The sequence below is a fragment of the Rhinatrema bivittatum genome, chromosome 2 (assembly GCF_901001135.1).
Source record: "Rhinatrema bivittatum chromosome 2, aRhiBiv1.1, whole genome shotgun sequence".
In the NCBI taxonomy this organism is placed as follows: Eukaryota; Metazoa; Chordata; class Amphibia; order Gymnophiona; family Rhinatrematidae; genus Rhinatrema; species Rhinatrema bivittatum.
In genome coordinates, this window is record NC_042616.1 from 38,444,563 (window position 1) to 38,472,514 (window position 27,952).

General features: G+C 44.2%; 2 protein-coding genes across 3 annotated transcripts in view; both read right to left on the reverse strand.

Annotated features, from left to right (window-relative positions):
- On the reverse strand, window positions 1-27,488 carry LOC115083863 (zinc finger protein 665-like). Its single transcript, XM_029587910.1, has 4 exons — window positions 27,173-27,488; window positions 26,109-26,235; window positions 15,238-15,357; window positions 1-3,515 (listed from the first exon to the last, which is right to left on the reverse strand). The coding sequence occupies exons 1-4, from the start codon at window positions 27,194-27,196 to the stop codon at window positions 1,024-1,026; spliced, it is 2,763 nt and encodes a 920-aa protein (XP_029443770.1). The 5' UTR covers window positions 27,197-27,488; the 3' UTR covers window positions 1-1,023.
- LOC115083857 (zinc finger protein 271-like) overlaps window positions 1-27,952 on the reverse strand; it is a 634,158-nt gene that overhangs the window by 80,184 nt on the left and 526,022 nt on the right. The gene's annotated exons all lie outside the window — the stretch shown is intronic.

Consider the following 27,952-nt stretch of genomic DNA (forward strand, 5'->3'; position numbering starts at 1 on the left):
GAAAAAAAAATGGATAAAGTGCGTAGCTTGCTGGGCAGACTGGATGGGCCGTTTGGTCTTCTTCTGCCGTCATTTCTATGTTTCTATAATAGTTTCGTGCAGTGTGGATTCTCTTGCTTATGTCTGAAAGTTTTACCACAATCAATACCTAGAAGTGGTTTCGCTCCTCTGGGGACTCCATGGTGGAAGGTGAGATGTTGCTTATGACTGAAGGTTTTACCATCCTCAACATGTTAATGGTTTCACTCTTTTGTGTTTCTCTCCAATGTGGGTTCTGCAGTGCTTTGTAAAATAATCTGTCCAAATATAACTTTTACCATAGTCAGTACATAGATATGGTTTAACTCTTTTTGTCTATTCTCTGGTGGAAGGTGAGAAATATTTTTGTAACTGAAGCTTTTACCGCACTCAGTACATCGGGCGTGGTTTAACTTCCTTATGTTTTCTCTGGTTGTAGTTCAGTGTGGAGTGTGAGAGCTTGCTTATGACTGAAGTTTTTTCTAGAATCAGTACATGTAGTTTCTCTCCTGTGTGGAATCTCTGGTGCTTTGTAAGGTGGGCCTTCTGAATAAAGCTTTTATCACACTTAGTACATATAAAGGGTTTTACTCCTTTGTGTTCTCTGGTAGATGGTGAGATTATACTTATGACTGAAGCTTATACCACCTATGGCACATATAAAGGGTTTCTCTCCAGTGTGTGGTCTCTAGTAGATTGTGAGAGCATGCTTGTAACTGAAATTTTTACCACAATAAGTACATGCACATGGTTTATGCCCTGTGTGAAATCTCTGGTGCAATGTGAGGTCGCTCTTCTGAATAAAGCTTTTACCACACTTAGTAAATATAAATGGTCTCACTCCTTTGTGGATTATCTTTTGAAAGGTGAAACTATATTTATAACTGAAGCTTTTACCACACACGGCCCAAATAAAAGGTTTTCCTCTAGTGTGGGTTCTCTGGTAGATTGTGAGGTTTCCTTTCTGATTAAAGCTTTTGCCACAATCAGTACATATCAATGGTTTCATTCCTTATGGATTTTCTGGTGGATTCTGAGAGCTTGCTTGCATCTAAAGCTTTTACCACAATCAATACATGTAAATGGTTTCTCTCCTGTGTGCAATCTCTCGTGCACTGTGAGGTTTCCCTTCTGATTAAATGTTTTCCCACACTCGGTACATACGAATGGTTTCACACCTGTGTGGATTCTCTGGTGGATTTTGAGAGCTTGCTTGCGTCTAAAGCTTTTACCACACTCAAGACAAGTGTAGGGTTTCTCTCCACTGTGTGTTCTCTGGTGCTTTTTGAGAGCTTCTTTATGACCAAAGCTTTTACCACAATCAGTACATATAAATGATTTTTCTCCTGTGTGAAAGCTCTGGTGCCGTGTGAGGTTTCCCTTCTGATTAAAGCTTTTCCCACACTCAGCACATATAAATGGTCTCACTCCTTTATGGATTCTCTGGTGAATAGTGAGAGCTTGCTTGCCTCTAAAGCTTTTACCACACACAGCACATGTGAATGGTTTCTCTCCAGTATGGGATCTCTGATGGAATGTAAGACCTTGCTTATGACCAAAACATTTTCCACAATCAGTACATCTATATGGTTTCTCTCCTGTGTGAATTCTCTGATGGAGTGTGAGATGTGCCTTCTGAATGAAGCTTTTCCCACATTCAATACATATAAATGGTTTCAATCCTTTATGAATTCTCTGGTGTACTGTGAGAGGTCGGTTATGACTGAAGCATTTACCACACTCACTACATATAAATGGTTTCACCCCTTTGTGTTTTCTCTGGTGAATTGTAAGACTATATTTATAACTGAAGCTTTTACCACACTCGCCACAAGTAAAGGGTTTTTCTCCAGTGTGGGTTCGCTGGTGGATTGTGCAAGATTGCTTAGTACTAAAACCTTTACCACACTCAGTACATGATAATTGTTTCTCTCCTCTGTGGATGTTTTGGTGCAGTGTCAGGTTTCCCTTATTGTTAAAGCATTTGCCACACTCAGTACATATAAATTGTTTCATTCTTGTGTGGATTCTCTGGTGTATTGTAACAGCTTGCTTGCATCTAAAGCTTTTACCACACACAACACACACAAAGGGTTTCTCTCCAGTGTGGGTTCTCTGGTGAATTGCATGAGCACGCTTTTCACTAAAGCACTTACCACAGTCAGTACATGTAAAAGGTGTCTCTCCTGTGTGCAATCGCTGGTGCAGAGTGAGGTTTCCCTTCTGATTAAAACTTTTGCCACACTTGGTACATTTAAATGGTTTTACTCCTGTATGGAGTCTCTGGTGGATTGTGAGAGTTTGCTTACTTCTAAAGCTTTTACCACACACAACACAATTGAAGGGTTTCTCTCCAGTGTGTGTTCTCTGGTGGATTGCGAGAGCATGCTTGTGACTAAAGCACTTACCACAGTCAGCACATATAAACGGTTTCTCTCCTGTGTGCAATTTCTTATGCAGTGTAAGGTTTCCCTTCTGATTGAAGCTTTTACCACACTCAGTACATATAAATGGTTTTACACCTGTGTGGATTCTCTGATGGATTGAGAGAGCTTGCTTGCGTCTAAAGCTTTTACCACACTCAGCACATGCTAACAATTTCTCTCCAGTGTGGATTCCTTGGTAGCTTGGCAGCTGTTCTTTCTGACTAAAGCTTTTACAAAACTCAGTACATTTTAATTGTTTGTCTCCTTCGTGGCTGTTCTGATGTTTTGAGAGGTCTGCCATCCTGCTGAAGTGTTTTTCCAATTGTGTAGAAAAGAATATCATCTCACCAGTATGGGTTTTTGTATTACTTGAAAACACTTTCCTCTCACAGATGTTTTTATTGCATTCCTTACTTGAATTCTGTCTGTCTACTTCCCCGCATTTTGGGTCTCTTGTGAAGTTTTCTTTCTGATTGAAGCTTTCATCATCATCTGTATATGAAACTGTTCTCTCTTCTGTGAAACTTTTCTTGTACTTTATGGGTCTTGCTTTAGTAATAAATATTTTTGAATGCTCTGCACTTGTACACAGTCGCTCTCCTTTGTTGATTTTCTGGTGCTGCATTAGATCTTGCGTACTACTGAAACCTCTGCCACACTCAGAACATGTAAAAGGTGTCTCTCCTGGGCATGGTTTCTGATGTACGTGTAGTTCTCCCTTCTGACTGAAGGTTTTCCCACAGTCTGCAGATGGAGATGGTCTCTCTTCAGTGTGAGATCTCTGCTCTGATTTCAGAGCCACAAGATGTCTGATGAGTATCCCACATACATCACATACACATCTTTCTTCTGTTGTCAGCTTTCTCTGCTCTTCCACTGGGTGTGTGATATTTCTGGCACTCAGAGCAGACTTTTGCTTTTCTTTGATGGATTGACTCCTGCACTTTTTCCCCCAGCCAGAACAGGAAGAAGTATCCTCTGCATCTCCTTCTGATAACCTCTTGTTCTCTGAATTCTCACTGAGTTCCCAGTGATGTGTGTCTGTGTTATCGTATCTGGGAGCGTCATTTTCTAGATACAAAAGTAAACACTGAGCATTACTGTAGGAAGAGGACAGTTTAATGAGTTCAGTAATACATTTGGTTTTTCTTGTGCTGTTGCTATTCTCCTGAAGAGGCCACACTGTGAAAGTTTTGCAAGCTTAGTGAGAAATAAAGGGATAGGATACAGAAATATTTTCTGTTGCTGGTGATCGAGGAGGACAATTTTCAAAGCCATTTACCCAGCAAAGACAATTTAGACATAAACTGACTTTCTGTAAATTACTCTCCCTCAATGTGTCTAAAGATATGAGCGTACTTTTATCGGCATTGAGAGGAAGCGTTCCCGGAGGTATTTTTAGATTAGGGGAAGACAAAGATTGCGCCTAGACTGCAATTTCTTATTTATGTAAGGTTATTCCACTAAATTCCAATCAAATATGGATCACTGCGGATCACAATAAAAAACATTGAAATACAAAGATTAAAACACACACACACAATTCAAAATAATAATAAACAGCTCTAACATATTCTTCATCTAAATTGTGCCCAAATAATTTGCCCTCTCATTCAAAGTCTTCATACATTATTCTCCATTTTAAAAATGCCTGCACTTGGTGCAAGTTCCAAGGATAAAAAGCAGCTGCAGACTTTGTCCCAGTGAGGACAGCGTGAAATTTCCCAGTGATCTGCAGTGAGATGTCAGAAAATATCTTAATATTTTGTGCTTTATTGATGATTACTTATATTTAGTGAAGTCAGTAATCAATTAGCCATAAAGAGACGTGTTAGCATTAATACCCAAAAGCCTTTATTTTAAAAACCATGGCTTTAGTCAAGGCTTGTGCTGAAAAAACTCCAGCACACAGCACCCACCTCTACCCCTCTTTCAGACCTTGAGAAAGTTGTTTACCACTTTTCTCTTATCTCAAGTAAGAAAGCACCTGCATTTTATGACATTGAGCATCCTAAAAACAGGTGGTCAGTCAATCAAGCGTGAATCTTGTGACAGAAGGGAGTGAAAAAGATTTTCTCTTAGAACTACAAAGAAAGCTAAATAAAGACTAAAAGATTGTTAATTTGGCATCCAATTAAAAATCGAATATGGGCAAAGCTTTAAACAGGGTAAGAATAAATCCTAAATTTTAATGTTCTGATATGAAAAATTAATTGAACCTCAGTCAAGGTTTTTTAGAAAAGAAGTTCTTCAAAGGCTAAAAGATAGATGTATTGATGGAAAAGAAACAGTTACCCTGGATCAAAGGAATCAAAGAGTTTTAAGGGTATAAAACTAGAGGCAGTCGGAGGGAAAGGGGGGTGCTACTTTGATTTTCTTTGCACGTGATTACAGAGAGACACTGAGCGGGTTGCTTCAGATAATTGGTAAATATAATCATTTATTCAAGTGTATGAGAACCTTTAAATTGCTATTGTTTCTAGATTGGCAGATGTATTAGAAATGCATTGATTTCTAAAAGATGACATTGATAGACATTTATCTGATATTAATAATTTCAATTTCCTTATTAATGGCTGTGACATTGATTGTAGGATATACTCTGGTAAAGTTAAGATTTGAACATAAAAGTGTTTCTTAGTCATTTAGAGATTTTTATTCATGCCTTTCTTTATCTGAAATAAAGAAAATATTTTTACAATAAACTGACTGGTTTATTTTGCATGAAGTGCTGCATGAATTATTGATGAATAAATTTCTGTGGTAGATTCGAACACACCTCTGAAAGTAAACTTTTTGTCTCAAGGCAGGAAGGGTAGGAGATAGAGTGGAAGTGGGGGGTTTTTATCACGGCAGGATCCCCTGGTTTTGAATTCTGCTAATGGTAGAAGCCTCAATACTTCCATTCAAAATTTCTTACAGAGAGAGCTGAGATGGAGGAGTGAGCCTGGGACGCACAAGAGTTAACCCAGCACAGGAGGGAACATAACAGCTAAAGAGCAGGGGCAAAGGAGAGAGCGACAAGGACTGGAGACAAGAATTACAGGGGGGAATTCTAAAGAAATGTATAAAATCATAAAATAAGAAACTGAAAACATTAACCATGTAATTCATTATCTGCATACATTCTAAAAGAAAAACATGTTGAAAGGTAACCTAACAATCAACCCAACATGGGCAGGGTTCAGCTAGATGCCTGCTGGAGCAACGATCAAAAGTACTGGGTGGGAGGAAGGGGCATTCATTTGTTATCTTAACAGGGGAGGCCAGCACTGAACCATCAGACTTTTAATCTTAGATAATACTTGGAGGTGTTTGGAGGGTTGTGGTGGCTCGGCCTGGCAGGAGTTTTTTCATTAGTGGGGGTCAGGGAATCAGGCTGCCAGGCCCTGGCACCACATTTGTTTTTAGGCCATCGCCTCTTAACTGGCTTTGTTCTTTTGAATACATTCCTGTTAATATAGCCGGTTAAAAGGCTTAGGTTTTCTTTTTTTTTTTTTTTAATTTGACAATTTTTATTAAAGACAAAGGGAAAACAGCCATACATTGAACCAGGTCTGTATACAGAAGAATTAGTACAATGCACATGAACGAGAAGCAACATGACTCGAGAGCTGTCTTTAATAAGCAGGATAAAGATTAATAAATAACCCCTCCCGACCCACCGCACCCACCCATCAAAGAACAAGAACAGCAAAACTTCATATATACTATGCCAAGGATCTCCCCAGAACGCCTGATATCTTATCCATAATAAGGAAGAGGTACCTAGGATGCTGCGATTATTAACAAACAAGTCAATTCTTCAGAGAGAATGCCCCCCGTCCCCAGGATCCCCCCCCCCCCCCCGTCTAATAAGCTAGATTCCAGCCAGCGAACGGAGGCTGACCAGACTATTACATTTTGCTAAAGTGTGATTCATGCGAAAGAAATAATTCACACGAGGAAATAAACTCTGGAGGGAACGTGAGGAGATCTCCAATATCTAGCTATAGCACAGCGTGCCTCTATTAAATCTTGTGGCACCAGTTTATGCTGAAATATATCCCCGTCCGAGATGGGAACATCCAATAACGCTGGTAAAGGAAGCAATGTAAAAAGTTAGACCCGGGAGTTCTTGCAGACAATTAGGCACTGCTTGCCAATAAAGCTTGAATATGAGGGCAATCCCACCCCAAATGAAAAAAGGAATCCAGACTCCCCCCAACCCTTCCAACATTTATCAGAAGCGATCGAGGAAAAACGATGTAACCGGACAGGGGCCTAATACCAATGGAAAAGCACCTTGAATCCATTTTCTATCAAGTTGGCTGCAACGAGCCTCTTTCCCAATGGCCACGAAAATCTTCCTCCAATCCTCTTCAGACCATGTGAACCCCAGGTCCTGTTCCCAGGCCCTAATATAGCTCGGTTTGAATAAGGACAATCCTTCTTCGAAAAGTATAACACATTTCGACAATATTTTCCCTATTTTATCCACATTTCTATGCCCTGATTCAAACAAGGATACTCCCTGAGCCATGCTTCCTTTGACTGAGATGTCAGATAAATAATGCCAAATATGAAAATGCTTCATTATCTGGAAGTTCATAAAGCCGTTGAAGTTCTGGGAAGCTTAAAAGTATCATTTACCCCCCCCCCAAATGTGTTCGATGCAATAAATCCCTTTCTGTTTCCACAGTTTAAACAGAGAAGCTGTAAGGCCTGGGATAAAAGCAACATTATTAAACAAAAAAGGAACTTAAATAAAAGTCCCGCTGCCCGGTTAATAGGCTCCTCCAGGCCTGCCGAACCTGAAGCGTCTGCAGTACCGAGTTGGGAATCGGGTTCAAAGGGTCTCCAAGTTTTCTTTGCTTGCTAGACCACTGCCTGCAAAGGCATCCTCCCAATAATCGCCTAATCCAAGGTAACCCAAGGCTTAACTGGCTCAGTTTTATGCCACTCTAGGATCGCCCTAAGGTGGGATGCCACATGATACCAAAAACTAGACTGGGAACTCCTAAGCCACCCTGGTTCTTAGATTGAAAAAGAAAGCGTTTAGCAACCCTAGGGTGGCTTCCCTTTCCATATGAAATGAAGACATGTCCTCTGCCATCATTTTAATACTGAATTAGGAACTGCAATGGGGATAGTTTGCAAAAGATAACTGATTCTTGGTAGTACATTCGTCTTTATTATATATATAGTATCTGTCCCACTCTTCCAAATCTTTAAATATTCAAGTCAACAAAGGGGGATAATTTCATCGAAATAGGTCTTGTGCATTTCCAATTTGTACTCCCAGATATTTTATTTGACTATCTGCCCATTTAAAGGAAAACTGAGATTGTAATAATTTTACTTGAGCGGCCGGAGGGGTAAAATTTAAAATCTCTGCTTTCTCCCAATTGATAGTAAACCCATTGACTGCACTCAATTTAGCCATCTCCTAAGGATTCCACAGGGTTAGAGTTTGTAAATAATACATCACCCGCAAACAAGGACATCTTGGATGTGAAAGCCCCCTCAGCAACTCCATAGATCATAGGGTTAGTGCTACGCCTCGTAGTCAAAGGGTCCAAAAAGACTGCAAAAAGCAGTGGGGACAAGGGACAACCCTGTCTCGTGCCTCTGGCCACTTCAAACAAATCCAAGTATACCCCATTTAATTTAATGCGAGCTTTGGGATGATCATAAAGCTTATAAGAAAAAGGGTCCGAACTGCATTTTCTCTAAGGTTCTAAAGAGAAAAAGCCAATGAACTAAATCAAATGCTTTTTCAGCATCTATGGTAAGTAAAATAAATGGATCTTGCTGTTTACACTCCCACCAAATAATGGCCATAATCTTACGAACATTATCGGAAGCCATTCGGCCCATAACAAATCCCAACTGATCAGGATGAAGAACGGTAGGCAATACAGTATTAAATCTATCTGCCAGAATCTTGGCAAGCATTTTTAAATCCAAGTTTAATAATGATATCAGTCCATAAGACCCGCATAGTGCTGGATCCCGACCCAGTTTGACTAGTATCATAATGCCTGCAATATTAGAATAGTGAAAGAGAGCATCACCTCCTCTAAGGGCATTAAACATTTTCGTTAACAGCGAGACAAACTGGTCTACAAATTCATGGTAAAATCATGCCGTGCAACCATCAAGACCTGGAATTTTACCAGGCTTAAGTTTCTTGATGGCTTACAGAACTTCCAGCTGAGTTATCTCCTAATCCAGACATACACGCTGCTTTTCAGTCAATCCTGTCAGAGAAAGCTCAGCCAAGTAGGCATCAATGGCCTCTGGAGTTATAGAAGAGTTGGCACTATAAAGCCCTGAATAGAAGTGCAAGAAACACCGTCTGATATCTTGATTCATGGTAAAAATATTCCCTTGTTCATCTTTAATTTTCACCACATTATTCTGACTTCGTTGCCCTCTCAATTTGTTAGCCAATATTTTGACCGCTTTATTGTCGCCCTCAAAATGTTTCTACTTTACTATTTCCACATTATGAGCTACCAATGCAGCATCCGTCTCAGCCAGCCGCAACCTACAATTTTGTAACCCTTGATACTCTTGAGATGAGAGCAAACTCTTATGAGATTGTTCCAGCAAGGAAATCCGATTAACCAACTCTTTCCATTCTTGCTTTTTTCGTTTTTACTCCTAAGTTGCTCTAGCTATGAAATGACCGCGCAAAACTACTTTTAAGCAGTCCCAACCTGTTACCAGGGACACATCAGGAGTTTCATTAGTGGCAAGATAAGACTGAATGTGATTCCGAATTAGCCCCAGAAAATCCTCATCAGTAAGCAGACTATCATTTAATTTCCAGTCTATCTGACCTTTACCATAATTGTAAAAATGCACTGCGAGCCATGCAGGAGCATGATCCGACCATTTATTGGATCAATATCAGTTAAGGTAACCCTATTAATTAAATCTGAGTCTGCTGGAATTAGCTCAATCCTGGAGTAGGATTTGTGGGGGCAAGAATAAAAGGTGTAGTTTCAAGATCTTGGGAAATGAGAACGCCAGACACCCACCAAGTTAGCTTGACAGATAAGACGCTTCAGGCTACCCCGACCACCCTGTGAATCAAGAGATACCTGAGACATTATCTAAAGTTGGGTTTAAAAGTGACATTAAAGTCTTCCCCAATAATTAAGGACCCTACAAATCTTTCCTCGATCATATCACTTAAAGTTCGAAAAAAAGGGAACTTCTTGCGAGTTTGGAGCATAGATGGAGACCAGAGTATATAATACTTTCTCCACTTTAATTCTCAAGATTAAAAATCTGCCTGCAGGATCTTGATAGCAGCCTTGGAACTCAAATATAAAATCCTTATGATTAAGGATGCCCACTCCCGTATATTTAGCTGCTTTTGAGCGCACTACCCAGTACCGTGAAGGAAACTCACTGGAATGCATTAAATGGTCATATCGGGTCTCCTGCACCATGACGATCATGGCATGGAGACGGCACAAATCATCAAAAAAGAGGCGCTGTTTCCGGCCAGAATTAAATCCTTTTACATTTAAGGATAATATTTTAAAAATCACTATTGGAAATTGAGAAAACAAAACCTAAATGCCTAATGGCAAATCTCAAAACGATAGCACAGAAAAAGCTCATCTGGAAAGGAAAGGTAAGTGTGGAGAACTGCAATGCTGAATATCCTATCCTCTACCCCCTGCCATGTTTGCTGGCATAGTCATTTGTATTATTGCTAATGTCCTTATGTAGTGTCCTTTGATGTCGTATTGCCTTCGGAGCTTCTCCAGAGTCGGCTCCTTCCCTTGCCAAATGCGTTGCAACCGGCTGAAGTCTTCCTTGTTTCAAGTCCATGTCTGGCTCCCTGGAGCAACAGGTAGTGCCAGAAGGCCTATCTCCTGGAAAACCGCACTCGCCTCCGCAACAGTTTTGACACGATGAGAAACGACCTTGAATGAAAAACCATATCACAAGGGGATAAAGCCACTTATACCGAATGTTATCCTTGCGAAGAAGGGCTGTGACTGGGCGAAACTCTTGCTGTTTCCGAAGTGTCGTCAGTGAAGTGTCTGCAAAGATGGATAGTTCATGACCATTCTGGGTCCATGTTGCTTGCTTATGAGCCAGGTTATAAATTTTATCCTTCACCGCAAAGCACTGAAAACACACTACAATATTGAGCCGTTTGTTATCCAGCCTCTGGCCCAAGGAACGATGGGCCCATTTCAATTTGATTTTGAGGGTGGAGGGGGTAGCAGCAGGCTGCGAGGAGGCCAGGATACTCCAGCAGATCTGTACCACAACAGCGTCACAGTCCTGTTACTCTGGGATATCTGGCACCCCTGAAAGTGTAAATTACAGCTTTGGGTACGATTTTCGATATCTTCCAACTTCTCGGAGAGTAAAGCAAAGTCCATTTGTAGGATATGGTGATCCTTGCGAAGTCAGGAAAGATCTTTGGCCTGCACTTCTACCTGAATATCTGCATCATCCACCCTCCTCCCTAATTCGGTAATATCTTCTTTCATTTCTCCCAACAGATCCATCATTTCCTGTTTGTAGGTTTTAAGGTCTTGGCGCAGGTCTCCAAACCAGTGGTGAATCTCTGAACGGGGAGGTAAACCAGATTCTGAATTACATGTGTTACCTTCCGAGCCGCTATCCACATCTGCGCCATTGGCCGCTGCCATTTTTGTAGGAACAGTCTCACGGCTTAAGTCAGTTTTCTGATAGAAGAAATGCCGAAAAACTACAGATTTTTGCTTGGTGGACATCAGCAAATCTTCCACAATAAGATTAGAGGGGTGGAAGGAATACAAAATCACGGATGCCTGAGATTTCAGTACAATTTGCCTGCACGAAGTGAGAGCTCTCAGATTAGACAACAGACAGCCTCGACGTCATTTCCTCCCCAAGGCACAGGTTTTCAAGCCAAAGGTAGTCAAATAACTTTATTCAGGATATTCAGTGATATGTTTAGCTCGCTGAATATCCAGGATAACTTATCTGGCTAACTTTGACCAGATAACTTAGCCATTACAGGCTTTTTTTTTTTTTTAATACTGACCTCCTTATGATTAGAAAAGAATTATGTAATTAATTATATGGTTAATGTTTTCAGTTTCATGTTTTATGCATTTCCCTAGAATTGCCACTGTAAAGTCATTTACCTGTAGCAAGACTTCTCTGAAGAGAGCAGTATGTCAGTCCTCGCATCATCAGAGAGAGCCTGGCATGACCCCTCAGCCCATAATAAAGTGTAGGAAATTATTTTAATCAGTTATTTAGTTTATGTGAAGAACTCTGTACCACGACAGAAATTAGTGGGGCAGAGAATCACTAATATTACTAGTGTAATGATTTGAAATAAGGCCTATAAGTTCTGAGAATAAAATATGCCATTTTTCTTAGCTTCCCAATACGTGTCCTTTTTGCTATCAATACTTGGATCACGTGTAAGTCTAGCAATGTTCCCACTGACCAGGTTTCTGATCCTGTGTCTGGCTGGACCAGTCATGAAAAATTGAATGCTGCGGCACAGTTATTGAGCCAGAGACAGCTGATCTGACAGAGCTCTGACTTGACCTTGGAAATAGTTACCTGCCTCTCCTGGTATAAGTCAGAAGGTGTCAGGGACTGTTGAAGGCAAGTTTGATGCTTTTGTCTGTCTGCTGCCATCGTTTTAATTGTCAGGATACACTCAAGAAGGGTGTGACTGACTCACAGCACCAAGTTGAAGAAATGCTGTGTGCTGTGAACTCTGCTTCAGATCCAGGAAATTGTGCTCAGTGTCCATGTGCATTTGAGACCCATAGTCATGCAGAAATTCAAAATCTGGTCACAAAGAGTTAAGAATGTGGGAAAATAAGCTGAATTTTACTGCAGATGAACTGAATTTAGTGAATTTCCTATGTACTTCCAGCTCTGCCTGCACAAAAGCGAGATCTGTAATTTGTCAAAGTGATAAGGAGGGAGATCTGCCCCCTTTAATGGCTTTCATAGAGTTTTTACAGAAACTGTACCTTGATGAGGGCTCCTTTCTTTCAAAGACGCTCTTTAGGGATTCTTTACCTGATAGTATCAGAGCCATACAACTGTTAGCCCTTCTGTGTACTTTTATAGAGCGCTGTCCTGTAGAATGGATGTTAGACCATATAACCGCTGCTCACTGTGAGAGATGGGTTACAATTATGCTGAATAGACCAGAATGGCCCTAAGGAATGTGAGAGGCTCTTAACAGAAATATAGAGAGAGGCATACATTACTTATTTGGAGATTATATATATATATAATATGTTTTGTTGACCCTTTTTGCCTGTCCTCTCCTTCTTCATCTCTGCATCAGGCAGATGTGCTTATTAGTCTGAATGTCTAATTAATGCTGAGATCTCGCTAGAAGAAACGGGAGACAAGATGGAAGAGTGCATGGTCCCGATCAGCTACAGCAAATTTCCCCATCAGACCAGAACATCTGCTACACAAGAAACATTGTGTTCATAAGTTTCTTCTTATTTTCTATTCCTATTACTGTTTTTTTTTTATTTAGTGAAAGAACCTGTATGTTACAGAATAAGATGCAAGATATTCGCCTAGAAAGCCAAAGAGAGAGATATTTTATAAGTTTAGTGACTGGAGCTGCCTTAGTTATTGGACAGGTGATGGAAAAATAAATTATTCTGATAATAGTTTTGTTGAAAAGGAGTTTAGAGCATCTCAGGTTAGTAAATCCTCCTTATCTTGCCCCACTAGGGATACATTAAAAGATATACTCCGAATGTAAACCCAAAAATGTTCAATGTCCCTTAAGTATCTTCTTTTGAGGCAGCAGAGCCCTCTGAATTCCTCTGTAGTCTCCTGCCGCCCTTTCCAACTCACTGCCAGCAACGAGGGCCGTCCTTATGCGAGGTCGAGGCCTGATTTCGCGACACTAAAAAGGTACAGCTGCAAGGCCCGAATCCAGTAAAGCCGCACTTGCCTCCACAACCATTTTCACTCAATGTTGAAATGCTTTTAAGCACGAACCAAAGCCCAAAACGATAAAGCCATCTGTAGCGAGCCTTCTCCTTATGGAGTTGGGCAGCAACCGACCTTAACTCCTGTCGCTCACACAGCGTAACTGGGGAGAGATCAGCAAAGACAGAAATAATTGTGGCCACACCAATTCCACGGCGCCTGCTTGCAGGCTGTACTGTATATTTTTTCTTTGACCACGTAGTTGAGGAAGCAGACCACTATATCATGGGGGTGTCTATTTTCCACACTCTTACCCAGAGAATGATGGGCCCACGCCAGTTTGATTTCAAGCTGTTGAGAATCAATCAGTGGATGTTGAAGAGGCCAGAATGCTCTGAGAAATTTACAGCGCTACCAATTCACACTTCAGGGACCCCAAAGTCTCCATTACCCCCCCCCTCTTATGCGCAAGTTACTGTGGCGAGACCTGTTCTCGAGGTCCTCAAGCTTCTCAAGAATAGATGAGCATTACATTTGTAAAGTCTTATGCTCATTGTGCAAGCAGGAGAGGCCCTCCGCTTGGGAATCCACCCTCACCTCCGATTCATCCAGCCTTCTCCACAATTCAGATATATTTTCCTTCATTTCCTCCATTAGGACCAACATCTCTTGCTTGTAATTTTTGATGACTTGACGTAAGATTGCAGAACCAATTGAGGAACTCTGCCCACGTTGGTAACTCTGAGTGAGACATAGAGCATCATCCATACCTCCTTCATCAACTGCGCTATCAGCCGCGGCCATCTTTGTTTGAGCAGCCTCTCAGTCGGACTCCATTTTTTGATAAGAGAACTGGCGGACATCCATCGATTTTTGCTTAATGGACATCAATAAGCCTTGGCAAGTTAAATTTGGGGAGTTGAGGAAATACAGAATTGCTGAGGCCTGCCTGCACAAAGGGGGAGCTCCCGAATTAGGTAGCCGACAGCCCCAATGACATCATTTCCTCTTCCTTGGCACACTTTCTAACGCGTGAAATTGTTATGGCGCACAGATCCAAATTCCACAGGATCCTCACCCACATGATCCTTTCTCTCTCCTCCACTCCCCCTGCATGATCTTCTTTCGCTCCCGCTCCCTCCAAATCTCTACCTCCCCCCCCCCCCAATGATCTTCTCTCGCTCCCTTCCCCGCATCCTGTCTCCTACACCCTAACCCCATGGCATAATCCTTGTGAAAGCCAGGGCTAAAAATATATATGCAACTGGATGTTTTTACTTATTTATGATAGGGGTGCTGCTCCTTTAAGAGCCAATAGGGTGACAATGAGTGCAGCCTTCCCAGAGTCAGTATCAGGGGGGAGCAGGCCACCCAAGAAAGGGAAGTACTGGTGGTGCTAAAGTGAGAGGTGGCAGTGCTGATGGAAGGAATTATCCTCTTATGTCCCCCTCACCAGCAGGAGGAGAGCGGCACTTCTTTTCATGTCTGCTCCCTCCTCTGCTGGCTTCACTCTAATGTTTGCATGCTCGGAGCAGGTCTGTGCTTCAAGTCTGGGGGGGGCCCTGCACATTCAAACGGAAGAGAACAAAGCCAGAGGAGGTGGCAAAGGGGGCATGAAGTGCTGCTCTCCTCCTGCCTGTGGGATGAAGGGTAGAAAACACTAAGACGGGGCTGTTCTTACCACATCACATCGAGGTAGGGAAGCTCCATCCTATGTGACTGCTGCCTGTAACAGAAACCCTGTGAGTGTTTAAAAGAGCTCTCCAGAGGAGCTGGTGCAGGGGTCTCTGCACTTCCCAGCTGCTCCTTCCACTCTTCCTCTCAGCAGTTTTACCCCGGTCCCTCTCATTCCTGCACTCACCTGAGCAGCTGCTTCTCCCAGTTCCTCTTTCCTCTGATCCAGGCTCATCCCTGATGTACGGCTCCTCCCCTCGTTCAATGTGGGAGATAATATCAGGGGTGACACTCGGAGAGTCTGATCCTGGGGTAAGAACACAGCATTAGGTTTCTCATAATCACTCTAGGGGGATTCCCCTAAATTCAGGACTTACAAAACTTTCCAGCATAAAGTATTTCACTATCTTCGGGGAATAAATATAAGAAAACATTCAGTTGAAGAGGAACAGCTTCATGGCCCTTCACATCTTAAAAATATCACATAAAATCTCTTTGCTTATATAGTTGGCCTGTCTCCAGTTATGAATAGTGAAATATTTCCCTTTATTCAGGTACAGTGAGTAGGTCCCTGCCCCAGAGGACTTACAATCTAACTGGGAGATTTAATAAGTTATGGTAAGGCTATAAAGGAAATTTTGTTCTTCCCTGCTAATTTTCGTTCCTGTAGTACCACAGATCAGTCCAGACTCCTGGGTTTTGCCTCCCTGCCAGCAGATGGAGACAGAGAAAGTTTCACAGACACTGTACATAACCCAGTGTGCCACCTGCAGTCCCTCAGTATTGACCTGTACCCAAGCCAAGATGACAGCAACCACCATAAATTTCTAAGCAAACTCCCTCCCCTCCAACAAGCCGGAAGAAGGTGAAGTTGCCCAAAAAGACAATGGAAAACTCATTTTCCAAATTTAACATAAGTGGTCACATTAAAAACCTTCAACAACTCTGCACTATATCCAAAGCAACGGTAAATGGGCAGGTTTCTGTACTGATCTATGGTACTACAGGACTGAAAATTAGCAGGTAAGAACCAATTTTTCTTTCCCTGTACCCTAGATCAATCCAGACTTCTGGGACGTACCTACGCTCTCCTTAACTCGTAGAACATTCTCACCAAAGCACATGGAAGCCAGAGCCCCGACATCCAAGCGATAATGCCTAGCAAAAGTGTGCAACAAGTTCCTAGTAGCTGCTCAGCAAATTTCATGTGGAGATGCCTGTTGTGACTCAGCCCAGGAAGTTGCCTAAGAATGCATCAAGTGCGCCCCTAAACCCCTTGGCAGCGGGTGCCCTTTAGAAGTGTAAGTCGACTCGATGGTTTCCTTCAGCTGCCGCAAACTATAGCCTTAGACACCTTACTTCCCTTCTTTGGACCGCTCTACTACAAACAGTTAATCCGATCTACGGAAATCATAAGTGACTTTTAGATACTTCAATAATGCATGCCTTCCATCTGACAGCCTAAGCTCCCCCGTGTGAGGCACAGATGAATCCAAATCCAGAAAAGCTGGAATCCCCACTGTCTAAGATGGAAAATGAGACTACCTCGGGCAGAAAAGAAGGCACCATGCATAGATACCCCCAAATCAGACATCTGAAGGAAGGGATCTCAAGGCAATAGTGCCTGGAGCTCCGAACTTCTACAGGCTGAAAACCACTTGAAGAGTCAAGTCCTTAACCATAGTTCTCTCTAGTGGTTCAAATCGAGCTCTATTTAGTGCTTCAAATCGAGCCTCATACAATCTTCTAAGGACTAGATTCAGATTCCAAGACGGACAAATGTTCCGCACCTGAAGACGCAAGTTCTTAGCTCCTTGAAGGAACCATATAACGTCCAGATGTGTGGACAGAGGACACCCTTGCACCTTACCCCGGAGATCAGAACCGCCCTGTAGAAAAGCCAAAATATATGAGTGCAGCCTCAGCCTGAACAGGCTGAGGCTGCACTCCATCAACAGCGGACCAGGACCCGAAGATCCTCCAAATTCGCACATATGTCAAGGATGTAGAAGGTTGCCTAGCCTGCAATAAGGTGGAAATAACCGCTTCGGAATATCTTATCTCAGTCATTTGCTCTCAGAAGCAAAGCCGCGAGCCAGAAGTGAGCCACCTGACTCGAAAATAATGCACCCTGGTGGAAAAAAAAAGAAGCGACCAATGTCTGAACCTCAAAGTCTGGCCATATTGATTAGATCTGGGAAGCAATGTCAATGTGCCCACTCTGGAGCTACCAGGATCATGTTGCCTGGATGTTTCTCTATCTGCCGTAATCTCTTGTCCACCAGAGGCCATGGAGGGAAGACAAAGAAGAATACCTTGAGTCCACACCAGCACCAGAGCTGTGATCCTTCCATACCGTGTTCTACTCAGTGGCTGTAAAACCATGACACCTTGGGATTCTCTTTGGTCGGGATACTCCCATCTTCCATGAATGAGACACATCACTGCCTCAGACAGCTCCAATTCCCCAGGGTCTAACTTTCTGAGAAAATCTGCCTGAATGTTGTGCACTCCGGCGATGTGAGATGCTGCCAGCTGCTCCAAGTACTGCTCTACCCAGAAAATCAACACCCGGGCCTCTCGAGCCACTGCCTGATTCTTGGTTCTGCCTTGACATTTGACGTAAGCCACAGTCATTGCATTGTCCGATAGGATCCATACTGGATAACTGTGTAACCTTGGCAGAAAGGCAACAACACAAAATGAACCGTTTTTGTCTCTGACTGACTGATAGGCCATAAGCTCCTTGTTTTGACACTGGCTCTGCTCGATTGATCTTGCCACACCATTCTCCATTTGGACAGTTTTGCATCAGTGGCGACTACAATTACCCAATTCAGAACCTCCAATTCTGCACTACGCTCGAGACTGTTGCGAGTAAGCCACCACGTAAGACTGTCCCTAGCTTCCCCTCTAACAGAAGAGGAAGATGAAATTCTTCCAATAATGGTTCCAGCAGGAGAGAAGAGCCCCCTGCAGAGGCCGCATTTGTGAGAACACCCAATGCATTAATTCCACTGTCGATGCCATAGAACCCAGGACCTGTAAATAGTCCCAGACCCTGGCACTGAAAGCTCCAGCAGAAGCCCAATCTGACTGTGCAATTTCAGCAGTCTCTCTCTGTGAGAAACACTCTCTCTGCCAGCGTGTCCAACTGAGTTCCCAGATACTCCAGCGTTTGAAAAAGGACTAAATGACTCATTGCTAAGTTCACCACCCATCCTAGAAACTTCAAGCACGTCAGTACCTTTTGTACTGATTGTCGACAGATTCTGATCCTCTGATTTTGCACAAATGAGCCATTTGTCCAGATACGGATGCATCAACACACCTTCCTTTTGCCATGAGGCTGCCCCCACCACCATCACCTTGATGAAGGTACGTGGAGCTGCTGCCAGCCGAAGGGAAGGGCTCGAAACTTAAAACGTGCCCTTAGGACCATGAACCTCAGGAATCTCTGGTGCTCCGTCCTGAGGCTATGTGCACATAGGCCTCTGTCAAGAGACTAAGAGATGCAAAGAACTCTCTGTTGTGTACCACTACTATGACCGACCTCAAGGTTAGACCTCAGTTTCCATACAGTAATGGGAAACCTTGAGAGCCGCATTTACCTTCTTTAAATCCAGTATCTCTTGAATTGGATATGAGGGGAAAGAAACTGGAAGCTTAACTTAAAATTGACCTCTGGCCATACTAAGCATGTTCAGGGACTGAGCCAACAAACTCAGCAAGACATCTCTGTGAAAAAAGAAAAAATCTGGGCAGAATCCGAAGCGGTTCTCAATCATACGTAATTTCTCCCTCTTCTAAAGGTGAGAAAGTCGATTTTCCATCGGAATCCTCTGACATCTCATGATCACATCCCCTTGAACATTACCAGGGACAACTTCCCTGGAGCATTTGCTCACTGTGACTGACAAATGGGAGGCCCGAACACGCAATCCCTATATAGTAGGTTGCTTCGCCTTCACTGGGCGCCCCTACAGAAAAGTCTGCAAGCCCTGGAAACATTTCACTCAGGAGGAGGAGGATGGATCTATTCCAGAGCCCATAGGCTCAACTTACTCTCTCCAACCTCTCTCTCTTGGAGAAGCTTCTGCCCTTGGGAACAAGGGAGGAGGAGAACTGACAGTTGCCTTGCCTCCCATTCCACTCCCCTACAGAGCTACTATAAGCCGAGGGGGATGTCTCAACATGGGCAAAAGTTGTAATAGTTAAATCGCTTTAAGCATTTAAACAGCACTGACACAAATGGAGAGAGAGTGATGACTGAATTACTATCAGAGGGCAAGCCTCACAGCTAGCAAGGCACTTGGACCTGTTCGTCCCCGGCACCTAGCTCTCCTGAAATTTGGCTCTAGGCAGCTTCCTACGCGCACTCCAATGCCACCAAGGTGAACATGCACAGCCCTCCCGACATGCGCAAATACATGCTCAAGACTAAGTCGCGGTCAATACTCGCTCAAGTACCTGCGCAAACATGCACTGAACTTTAGGTTGAAGTCTCATGTGCACAGGTATCCACGCAAATACGTACTCTAGTCTAGGTCACGGCCTTACGCTCACAAGTACCTTCGCAAATGCGCGCTCAAGTACCTGCGAATATATGTGCTCAAGTCTAGGTCATGTCCTTATGCGCCCAGGTCCCCCCACATGCAACCACCACACAGCCAGAATGTACGCACTTGCCTATGCACACGGGAAAAGAACCGCTGCCGTAGCCTACGACACAGCTAAGTAAAGCCTGCCTGCAGCTTCGGCGCATTTAGGCTTGGATCCGTTCAACATCTGGCACCAAAAATCATTGAAGGCCCGAACAGCTTCTCAATAGCTCAAGCCTCTTGCCTGGCCGAGAATCCATGGAGACTGGGGCCGAAAGCCAGCATCCCTGTAGAAATATGCACAGCTGTGGAGTCCAAAGAAGGACTATTCCTTGTGCAGCAGGGCCTGGCCAGCTCTGTTTCACTGGAAAGAAGGATATGGATGGACAGAACATACAGGTATACAAAAATGAATATCAACATATGGAACACTAAGCAGCCCTGGAGGAAAACGTGCCCTGAGCTATCAGCCAGAGTATCTCAGATAACATAGCCACAGCGGGGGGGCAGGATTTGAATTCTGTGCCCGCAGGAAAGAGGGATATAACTGTTTTTTTCCAGAAGATCAAAGAAAACTAGAGAACAAAGGAAGAAGGGAGCATATGTTCAGCAATAACGAACTGGTGTGAACAGGTGGAGGCTGGACATTGGGATGTAACAAAGGCTTGCCAAGTGACTGTGACCTGGCTATCATGTGTACACACACACACACACATAAAAGGAACCTATTGGCAAGATGTATTTTGGAGAGGTGCACAGGGATATCTTGCAACTTGTAGCATTCTCTCCCCAGGAAGAGGGAAAGCTGGCAATAAACCTTAACCATTAAACACTAAGGGAGATCGATTCTGTAAGAACTAAGGTATTTGCTGGCTACAGAATACATTTTTCCAAATTGGCTATGTGTGTATCTCTTCCTGTCTGTCAGGTTCTGGTAAGTAAGAGAAAATTCAAATTATAGTAAAACCTGGGGACAGGCACCGCACCTGGAAGGTTTAGCCCGCATTAGCCTTCTGATTCCTCACCCCAAGCGGGGAAGACAGGGTCCCCCATTGCCTACTCCACCAAACAAGCTTTGCGCATAAGCAAATTAAAACCGGACAAGGCCTCAACCAGAACCAGAGTCTCCTCCTCGGTGCAAGTGCCACTCTGCACTTCCACGGGACAGGGAACCGCCGGCGATAGCGGAGGAGAGGATTCCCCTGTCTGTCCCGCCGATGCTGCTAGGGAACCAAATATGGCCGCCATTTCCACACCGACGATGAAAGCCTCAGCACTAGACCCCATCACTCTCAAGACTCGTTCTACTGGTGCGGCCATGCTAGACGCAGAGCACAGAACGCCATGCTGCTTTTGCCGCACACACACACGTTGTTCCTCTCCACACCCGCGGCACCACCGGCACCTCAACAGCAAGCAGGGGAATAGTCCCTCAGCGCCCCGGAGCCAACACCCAGCCTCCTCCACAGAGAAGCTGCTGAAAATCCCCATCAATGAGTTCCCCAAACTGCTCTGCAACCCCAATGTTGCACAGTTTCCTTGTTCTCTCTTTTATTTTTTTACGCTTTGAGAACAAATAAAGATACACAGAAACCAATACTTTCCTTTAGAGCAAAGGTTCCTATTCCAGGAGTGCAGGTGGCATGGCAGATCAGAAAAGTGCCAGACCACTGGCTATTTCTATCTTTTTTGCCAAACTTTAGTGACCCAGCCCAGGACAAACCGTATAGGAAAATTGGCCTGCTAATTTTCGTTCCTGCAGTACCACAGATCAGTCCAGACTCCTGGGTTTTACCTCCCCCCTCCAGCAGATGGGAACAAGGGAGGAGGAGAACTGGCCGGAACCATCTCAAAAGGACTGGTTCCAGAACTGCTGCCTCCCAGTGCCTGCTCTCTGGGCTCCTCCCGTAGCCCGAATCTGCCAAAACCGCCAAGTCATCTGAAAGCAAGGCCGCAAAGGGGAAGAAACCTTTGCTGCCCTTCGGTTTATCCTCCAGCAACCTATGTCCTTTATTCTTGCCTAGATGCTTCACGAGCTCCTCTAAGCCCTTTCCAAAAAGCAGCTTCCCCTTACAAGGTAATGCCTCTAGATGAGACTTAGACCAAACGTCTGCCAATCAGTTCCGCAACCAAAAGGAGCCGTTTGGCTGAGACCACAGACATCATAGCCCTGGAGGACGTTCGGATGAGGTCATATAACGCATCTACTCCATAGGCCACCACGGCTTTCAGCCGCTTGGCCTCGGACTCGGACATTGCCTTATTAGACTGTAACTGCTGAACCCAGTGCAAACCAGCCCAAAGCATAAAACTGCTGCACACCACAGCCCAAATACTAAAGCAGACACCTCCAATATCTTTTTGAGATGGACCTCTAACTTCCTGTCCTGCATATCCTTAAACGCAGCAAAACCAGCCACAGAAATAGTTGTCTTCTTTGTAACAGCCGACACAGAGACATCCACTTTGGTAACCATAACAAATCCAGCGTTTCCTCCAGTAACGAATATAACTTATCCATAGCTCTGCCGACCTTCAAACCGGTGTATGGAGTCTTCCACTCCTGGAGCACAAGCTTCTTTACAGACTTATGAAACGGGAAAGCCTTCGCCGAACCTCTCAAGCCTTCCATGACTAGGTCCACCTCTTCATAATCAGATTCTTCTCTCGGTTCCTTGATTTCCAGCTCCTTAAGAACATATGGAATCAGGGGCCACAATTCATCCCTGTGGGGAAGCCTCTGTGGGTCACCTATTGGCTGGGGACAGTGGTGGGGGGGGGGGGGGGAGGGTTCCCCCTCCTCCCGTATTCTCAGCTGCTGCTGCAAATGAAGCTAAAATGGCGGCTATTCCCACGGGAACCGTGAAGGAGCCAACAGCTGAATCGGCATCCCCCCAAGACCCCGTGGTGACCCGATGCCTGCCTGACACTCTCACAGGTGTTCCCGAACTACCCTCTCCCCTGGAGAGGCAGCGGGAATAAAGGCCGTTTTACGTTAAGCGTGCACGCGCTTCCCCACATGCCAAACACCGGCTGCCGCGTGGCTTAGCCCCCGCCGGAAGGCTTGCACGCGACTCAATCGCCGCTGCGAGGACGCTGGAAAGGAAAGCCAAACCCCTGCCGGGCCACCTGGGAACCGCCCCATCACATGACTAACAAGCCACAAAACGAAACGGGAGATTTTTCATTTCTTTTTTTTTTTTTTTTTAACTTAAAACTTTAAAGAAAACACCTCCCTGAAGCTGGGCAGCAGACTCTGGGCGCTCTCCTGAGGTGGGGGGGGGGGGGGGGAGCTAGCACCACCAGTTGTCCTCCCCCCAACCCCAGCGGCAAAAAAGACTGAGCCAAAAAAGGTTTCCAATCCCCTGCTCATCCACCTCACAACCAGAAGGGATGGCTCCACCGGGCCCCCACAACACCTTGGGAGGATCCAGAAATTTTCTTGGCTTTTAATCTTTTTTTTCTCACTCCAGACTGCAGGGATTGCACCTCTACCATCTGCTGGAGACAGAGTAATACTGAGGGACGGCAGGTTGCACACTGGATTATGCACAGTGTCAGTGAAACTCTCTCTGTCTCCATCTGCTTGCAGGGAGGCAAAAGCCAGGAGTCCGGACTGATCTGGGTACGTACAGGGAATGCAAGATAAACCGCGTATATTGCACCATCACAGCGATGGTGCACAATATTCAAAATATTTTGCTTAAAATTGCCAAGATTCCCTCACTCATTCCAATGAGCTGCTTTGTATGGAATTTGCATGCATGAATTTTGCAGATCCATGCAGAGAAGCTCCTGCATAGGTAATCTCATGTAAATACAATAATATTGCTGACTTTGAAATTTGTCAGCCGTGTTATTTTATCTGCAGTTCTGGGGAAAACATTAATCTAAAGCAAGAACATCGAGACCCTAAAGTGGAGCCTAATGCTCCTGCGTTAGATTTAAAGGGCCCACCTTAACAAAAACAAAGAGCACGAAAAAGAATAAAAAGTGTGCGGAGGTCGAACACGACCCTCTTCCTCCCTCCAGGGCTGCCAACTGAGGCAGTCACAGCCAAGAAAGTTTATGCACAGCTCGCCATGAACACGTGACTACGGCCTCCCCCCCCCCAACCCCGTCAACAGAGATGCCATAATGGCATAGGTTTCCCCCAATAAAAATATAGACAGGCAGCTCATCCCCCTGTACCCCTTTCTCCACCCACATCCACAAATTATACAAAAGAAATGAGTTGGGTTTAATGGTCCACCCTTCCCCCTTCCTTGATCCCCCAAATTCAGAAAATAATTGTTGGTTTCAATTAGGGTATCCCCCCAGGACTCTTCCACCCTCCTGAACCCCCTCCCCATGCTTCATTACCTAAAATCCATGAAAATCTAGTCCCAGGCCCAGTTGGCGCCTTTTTCCAACATGGCATCTCCCTCGTCACATGACTGGGGCAAGGTCTGAACACAGGCCATATGGCCAAGGGTAGGACGGGCAAAGGGGTATGGGGGGGTGTGTGAGCTCTCAGCTATTTTTTTTATTGAAAGGGGGTGGGGGGAAAACCTGTGCCATGTATTACCTCTGTATTGACTTGGTGAGGGAGGGGAGGGTTTTGTCATGCAATCACAATGAGCTGTTTACATTTTTTTGGTCAAGGCCTTCTCAATTGGTTGCCCCGGAGTGAGGAGGGGAGGGGTCATTTTTCACTGCCACACAATTTTTATTCTTTTTGGCCACTTTTTGTTTTGGTTGTGGTGGGCTCTTTAAGACGATGGCAGCCCTATGCATTGGGCAAACCTTGCATGGTAAAGGGTACGGCTGCGTTGTTTTGCTTTGTGGAAATTTAAGCCAATACAAAACAATCTGGCGATATATCCGCAATATGTTTTGAAGGGAGGGGCCCTCTATTGCGGTTATGCCCACCTGTGACAGTGGGACACATCCCTGAAAAATAATTGCAGCTTTGTGAAGCCAGGCCTGAGGCAATGGAGGGAGAAGGGACTTGCTCAAGGTCACAAGGAGCAGCAGTGAGGGGAGGAGGAGGAGGATTTGAATCCCGGCTTCCTGTTTCTCAGCCTCTGCTCCAACCATGAGACCACCCTCCTTCTCCACTGGCTGCTGTAACTTCATCCCTGCTTTACACCTCCACAGTGAGGAAAGGGAGGGAGATGAAACTCTGAATGAAAATATTTTTTAAATTTCATATTGTTTGTTTCTTTCATTTTAAAGAAATAAAACAAATATATGAAATAAAATACAAAATGAAACAAATCATTTACAGTTAACATTCCTAGAGAAGAGAGAAAAAAATCAAAGATTGGGGGAAAAGAGGGAAAGATGAGAGAGGAGGAGTGTAAATGGCAAGCGGAGGAAAGGAGGAGAGAGGGATCTGGTGCCAGAAGAAAGGAGGATCCAGAACTGGGAGGGGAGGAAGAAGGTCATAGCCCAGATTTCTGGGATTATAAGAGCAGATCCGGGATGGGGAAGAATTTTCGAGGGGTGGGGGGAGTCATCCTCTCTCTATGCAGCACAGATTCCCTCTCACACTCATACACCAAGCCCCTCTCTCTCTCTCTCACACATCCATCCACCCCCACACTGAACCCCTTCTTCACACACCCACCCATCCCCAGTACTGATCACCTCTCCCCTTTCTCTCACACACACACAAGATTAGTGAGACCCCAAAAGGCAGAGTTACTCTCCCCGGGAGCACTGCCAGACTCAGGGCCAGTACATTAAACCTCCCTCTCCTTCACCCCCATGTGTCCAAAGAAGCCCTGATGTAATGTCCCCTCCTGTCCTCCTCCTCTGTAACTGATCAACACATAAATATTCAGTAACCAGAGCCCCAGCCATTAGCTCTGGGTATTAACCCCTTCCTAGCCTCCAAAGGAGAGCCTTGGGTCAGTTGGCACCAATTTGGAAAAATCGCTCCTGCCCCTTGTGGACCCAGGGCTGGTAACTTGGGGAAGAAGGTCAGGGGAGTGAGGGCGTGGGGTTAATGAAAAAGGTTAGGACAGCAAGATTTGGAAGCCATGGGGTGGGGTAATGGCTGGGACTCTGGCTACTGAATCTTCATGTGCCGGCAAGATTGGGGTAAAGAGGCCATCAGGGCTTCCTTGGACACAAGGCGCTAGGGTGGAAGTGGATTCAACAGCAGCACTTGGGCCTTTTGAGAGTGCAGCCTGATGCAATGATCAACTTTTGTTCTAACTCAGATTACACATTCTTTGCCAGCCACAGCAATCTGAGGTTTACAAAACTGCAGTTCTTAGGATCCACAGTTTAGTGAATTCCATGGCAATGTCCTGTTTCATCACAGCTTAAACTGGCTCCAAAGTGATCAGTGCAGCACTCACTTACATTCTCACGCTTTTTGACAAAATCTCAGCAGGAAGAGCTCACAATCAGAACTATCTTTATCAAGACATCCTAAGGATCTTAAAAATGTAAAATTGTTTCCTACCCAGTGAGATGAGAATCTGATAATTCTCCTTCATCACCTCCTTGTAAAGCTCCTTCTGCCATTCTTCCAAATCTTCCCACTCCTCCTGGGAGAAATAGATAGCGATGTCTTCAAAAAATACTGGGACCTGAAACACAGATCAGAAACACACTCAGCACCTTCTGCATCACATCTATCAAGAGACTTCCCAGTGCTGGGGCTCAGCAGGGCAGGGGGAAAGTTTTGTGGGTGTGCATAACTCATAATGACACAACACCGAATCCCAGACTTTAAGGTGAATTTTCAAAATATTATGCACCTAAAATTTAGCAGATATGCACTTAAGTAGCCTCTGCTTGCACAATCAGTATTTTAAAAATGTTCAATGTACACACAAACACACACATATAAAAAGGGGGCATGAATAGGGCATTCCATAGCCAACACTTACACATGCAAGTTGTAATTTTAATAGATGCATTCACATGTATAAGTGTGCATTCACTCACATAATTTTACATCTGCTAATTATCTGGTGTAATTAATAATACTGTTTACTATTGGTCAAGTGGGAGGTCTGGTAAACTCAGATTTCAAGATTCAGAACCAGGAGGATGTCGATGAGCTGTAGAAGGACTGGGTGAACTGGTGAGCTAATTGGTAAAACTGGCAATTTCACTCACATGCATATGTTTTAAAATACACCGACTTACGCGTGTAAAAGCCAATTTATGCACGTAAATCCTATTTAATTTTCCTGCATAAATTATATACATGTATATATTTAAAATGGGGGAGTCAAGTACATGCACTCAATTCATTGATATACTTAGTTTCTACAGATGCATGAATATATGCTGAAGGCTACGCAGTATCAATCGTATGTTCTTGCACAAATATATATGTATTTTATAAACTGTGCAGGAATCATACATGCATTTTACAAAATACTAAAGTACATTTTTACCTCGCCACATACACACGCATGAAAACCAGTTTCATACAGAATCTGGGATACAAAATCTCACTTTGTGGGAGTCCTGATCCCCCTCCTTCCATTCACAAAATTGGAGGCAATTTGTTACCTGAGCAGAAGCTCCTGCAGGCATTTTCCTCTCTGCTTTTGCTGCTTTCAGGAATAGAAATTAATTGGGGGCTCCTTCTCGGGCTGGTTGAAGAGCTGGGAGCCTTTTGCAGAGCAGTTCAGGGGCGGAAAGAGAGGGAGAGAAGAGCAGAAATTGAGATTTGGGGGTGGTTTCCAGTTAATCTGCAAATGAAAGGATTTTACCACGCTTTCTCCAGCCCTCGATAGCTCCGCTTCCTGCTGGGCGCAGCTTGATGACATCACACAGGGGGCGGGCACAGGATTACAGTAAGAACAGAAGGGAGAGGTGAATGGAGCTTTACACTGAGCTCTGTCACCGCAGGGCGGAACCCATGCTGCTTCCTCCTGAATATTTATGGTCTCGTGCTCATTTGGGCATTTTAGATAAAGTTACCAAATCACACTGCCTCCTCCCCCACCACTGACCCTTTCCTCACCTCCAGAATTCAACCCCTCCTTGTCACCATTCTTGGGGACTTTTACTTTCTGCTCATCCAGAAATCAGGGATTGGCACTAAACAGACTTTCCCCCCTTCTTTCTTACAAATTCCCCTCCCCCACGTATACAGTATGTAGCATCTTTATTTACTTATTTATTGCTTCTGTATTCTGCAAAATCAATTTTAATATCCCATGTGGATCACAGAAATTCACTCTTCCTAATTAACATTCTATAAGACAAAATAATAGCCAGCCATTGATGTCTCTGGCTTGATTTTTTGACTCTTCTTCTTTTTTTTCTGCTGCTCGTCTGTGTTCC

Coding starts and splice junctions, on each gene's coding strand:
- LOC115083863 (XM_029587910.1), bottom strand. CDS start 27,196: ATGCCTGCAGGAGCTTCTGCTCAG. Junction 26,236..27,172: donor CTGCAGGAGCTTCTGCTCAG/GTAACAAATTGC, acceptor TCTGTGTTTCAG/GTCCCAGTATTTTTTGAAGA. Junction 15,358..26,108: donor TCAGATTCTCATCTCACTGG/GTAGGAAACAAT, acceptor TTCTTACCCCAG/GATCAGACTCTCCGAGTGTC.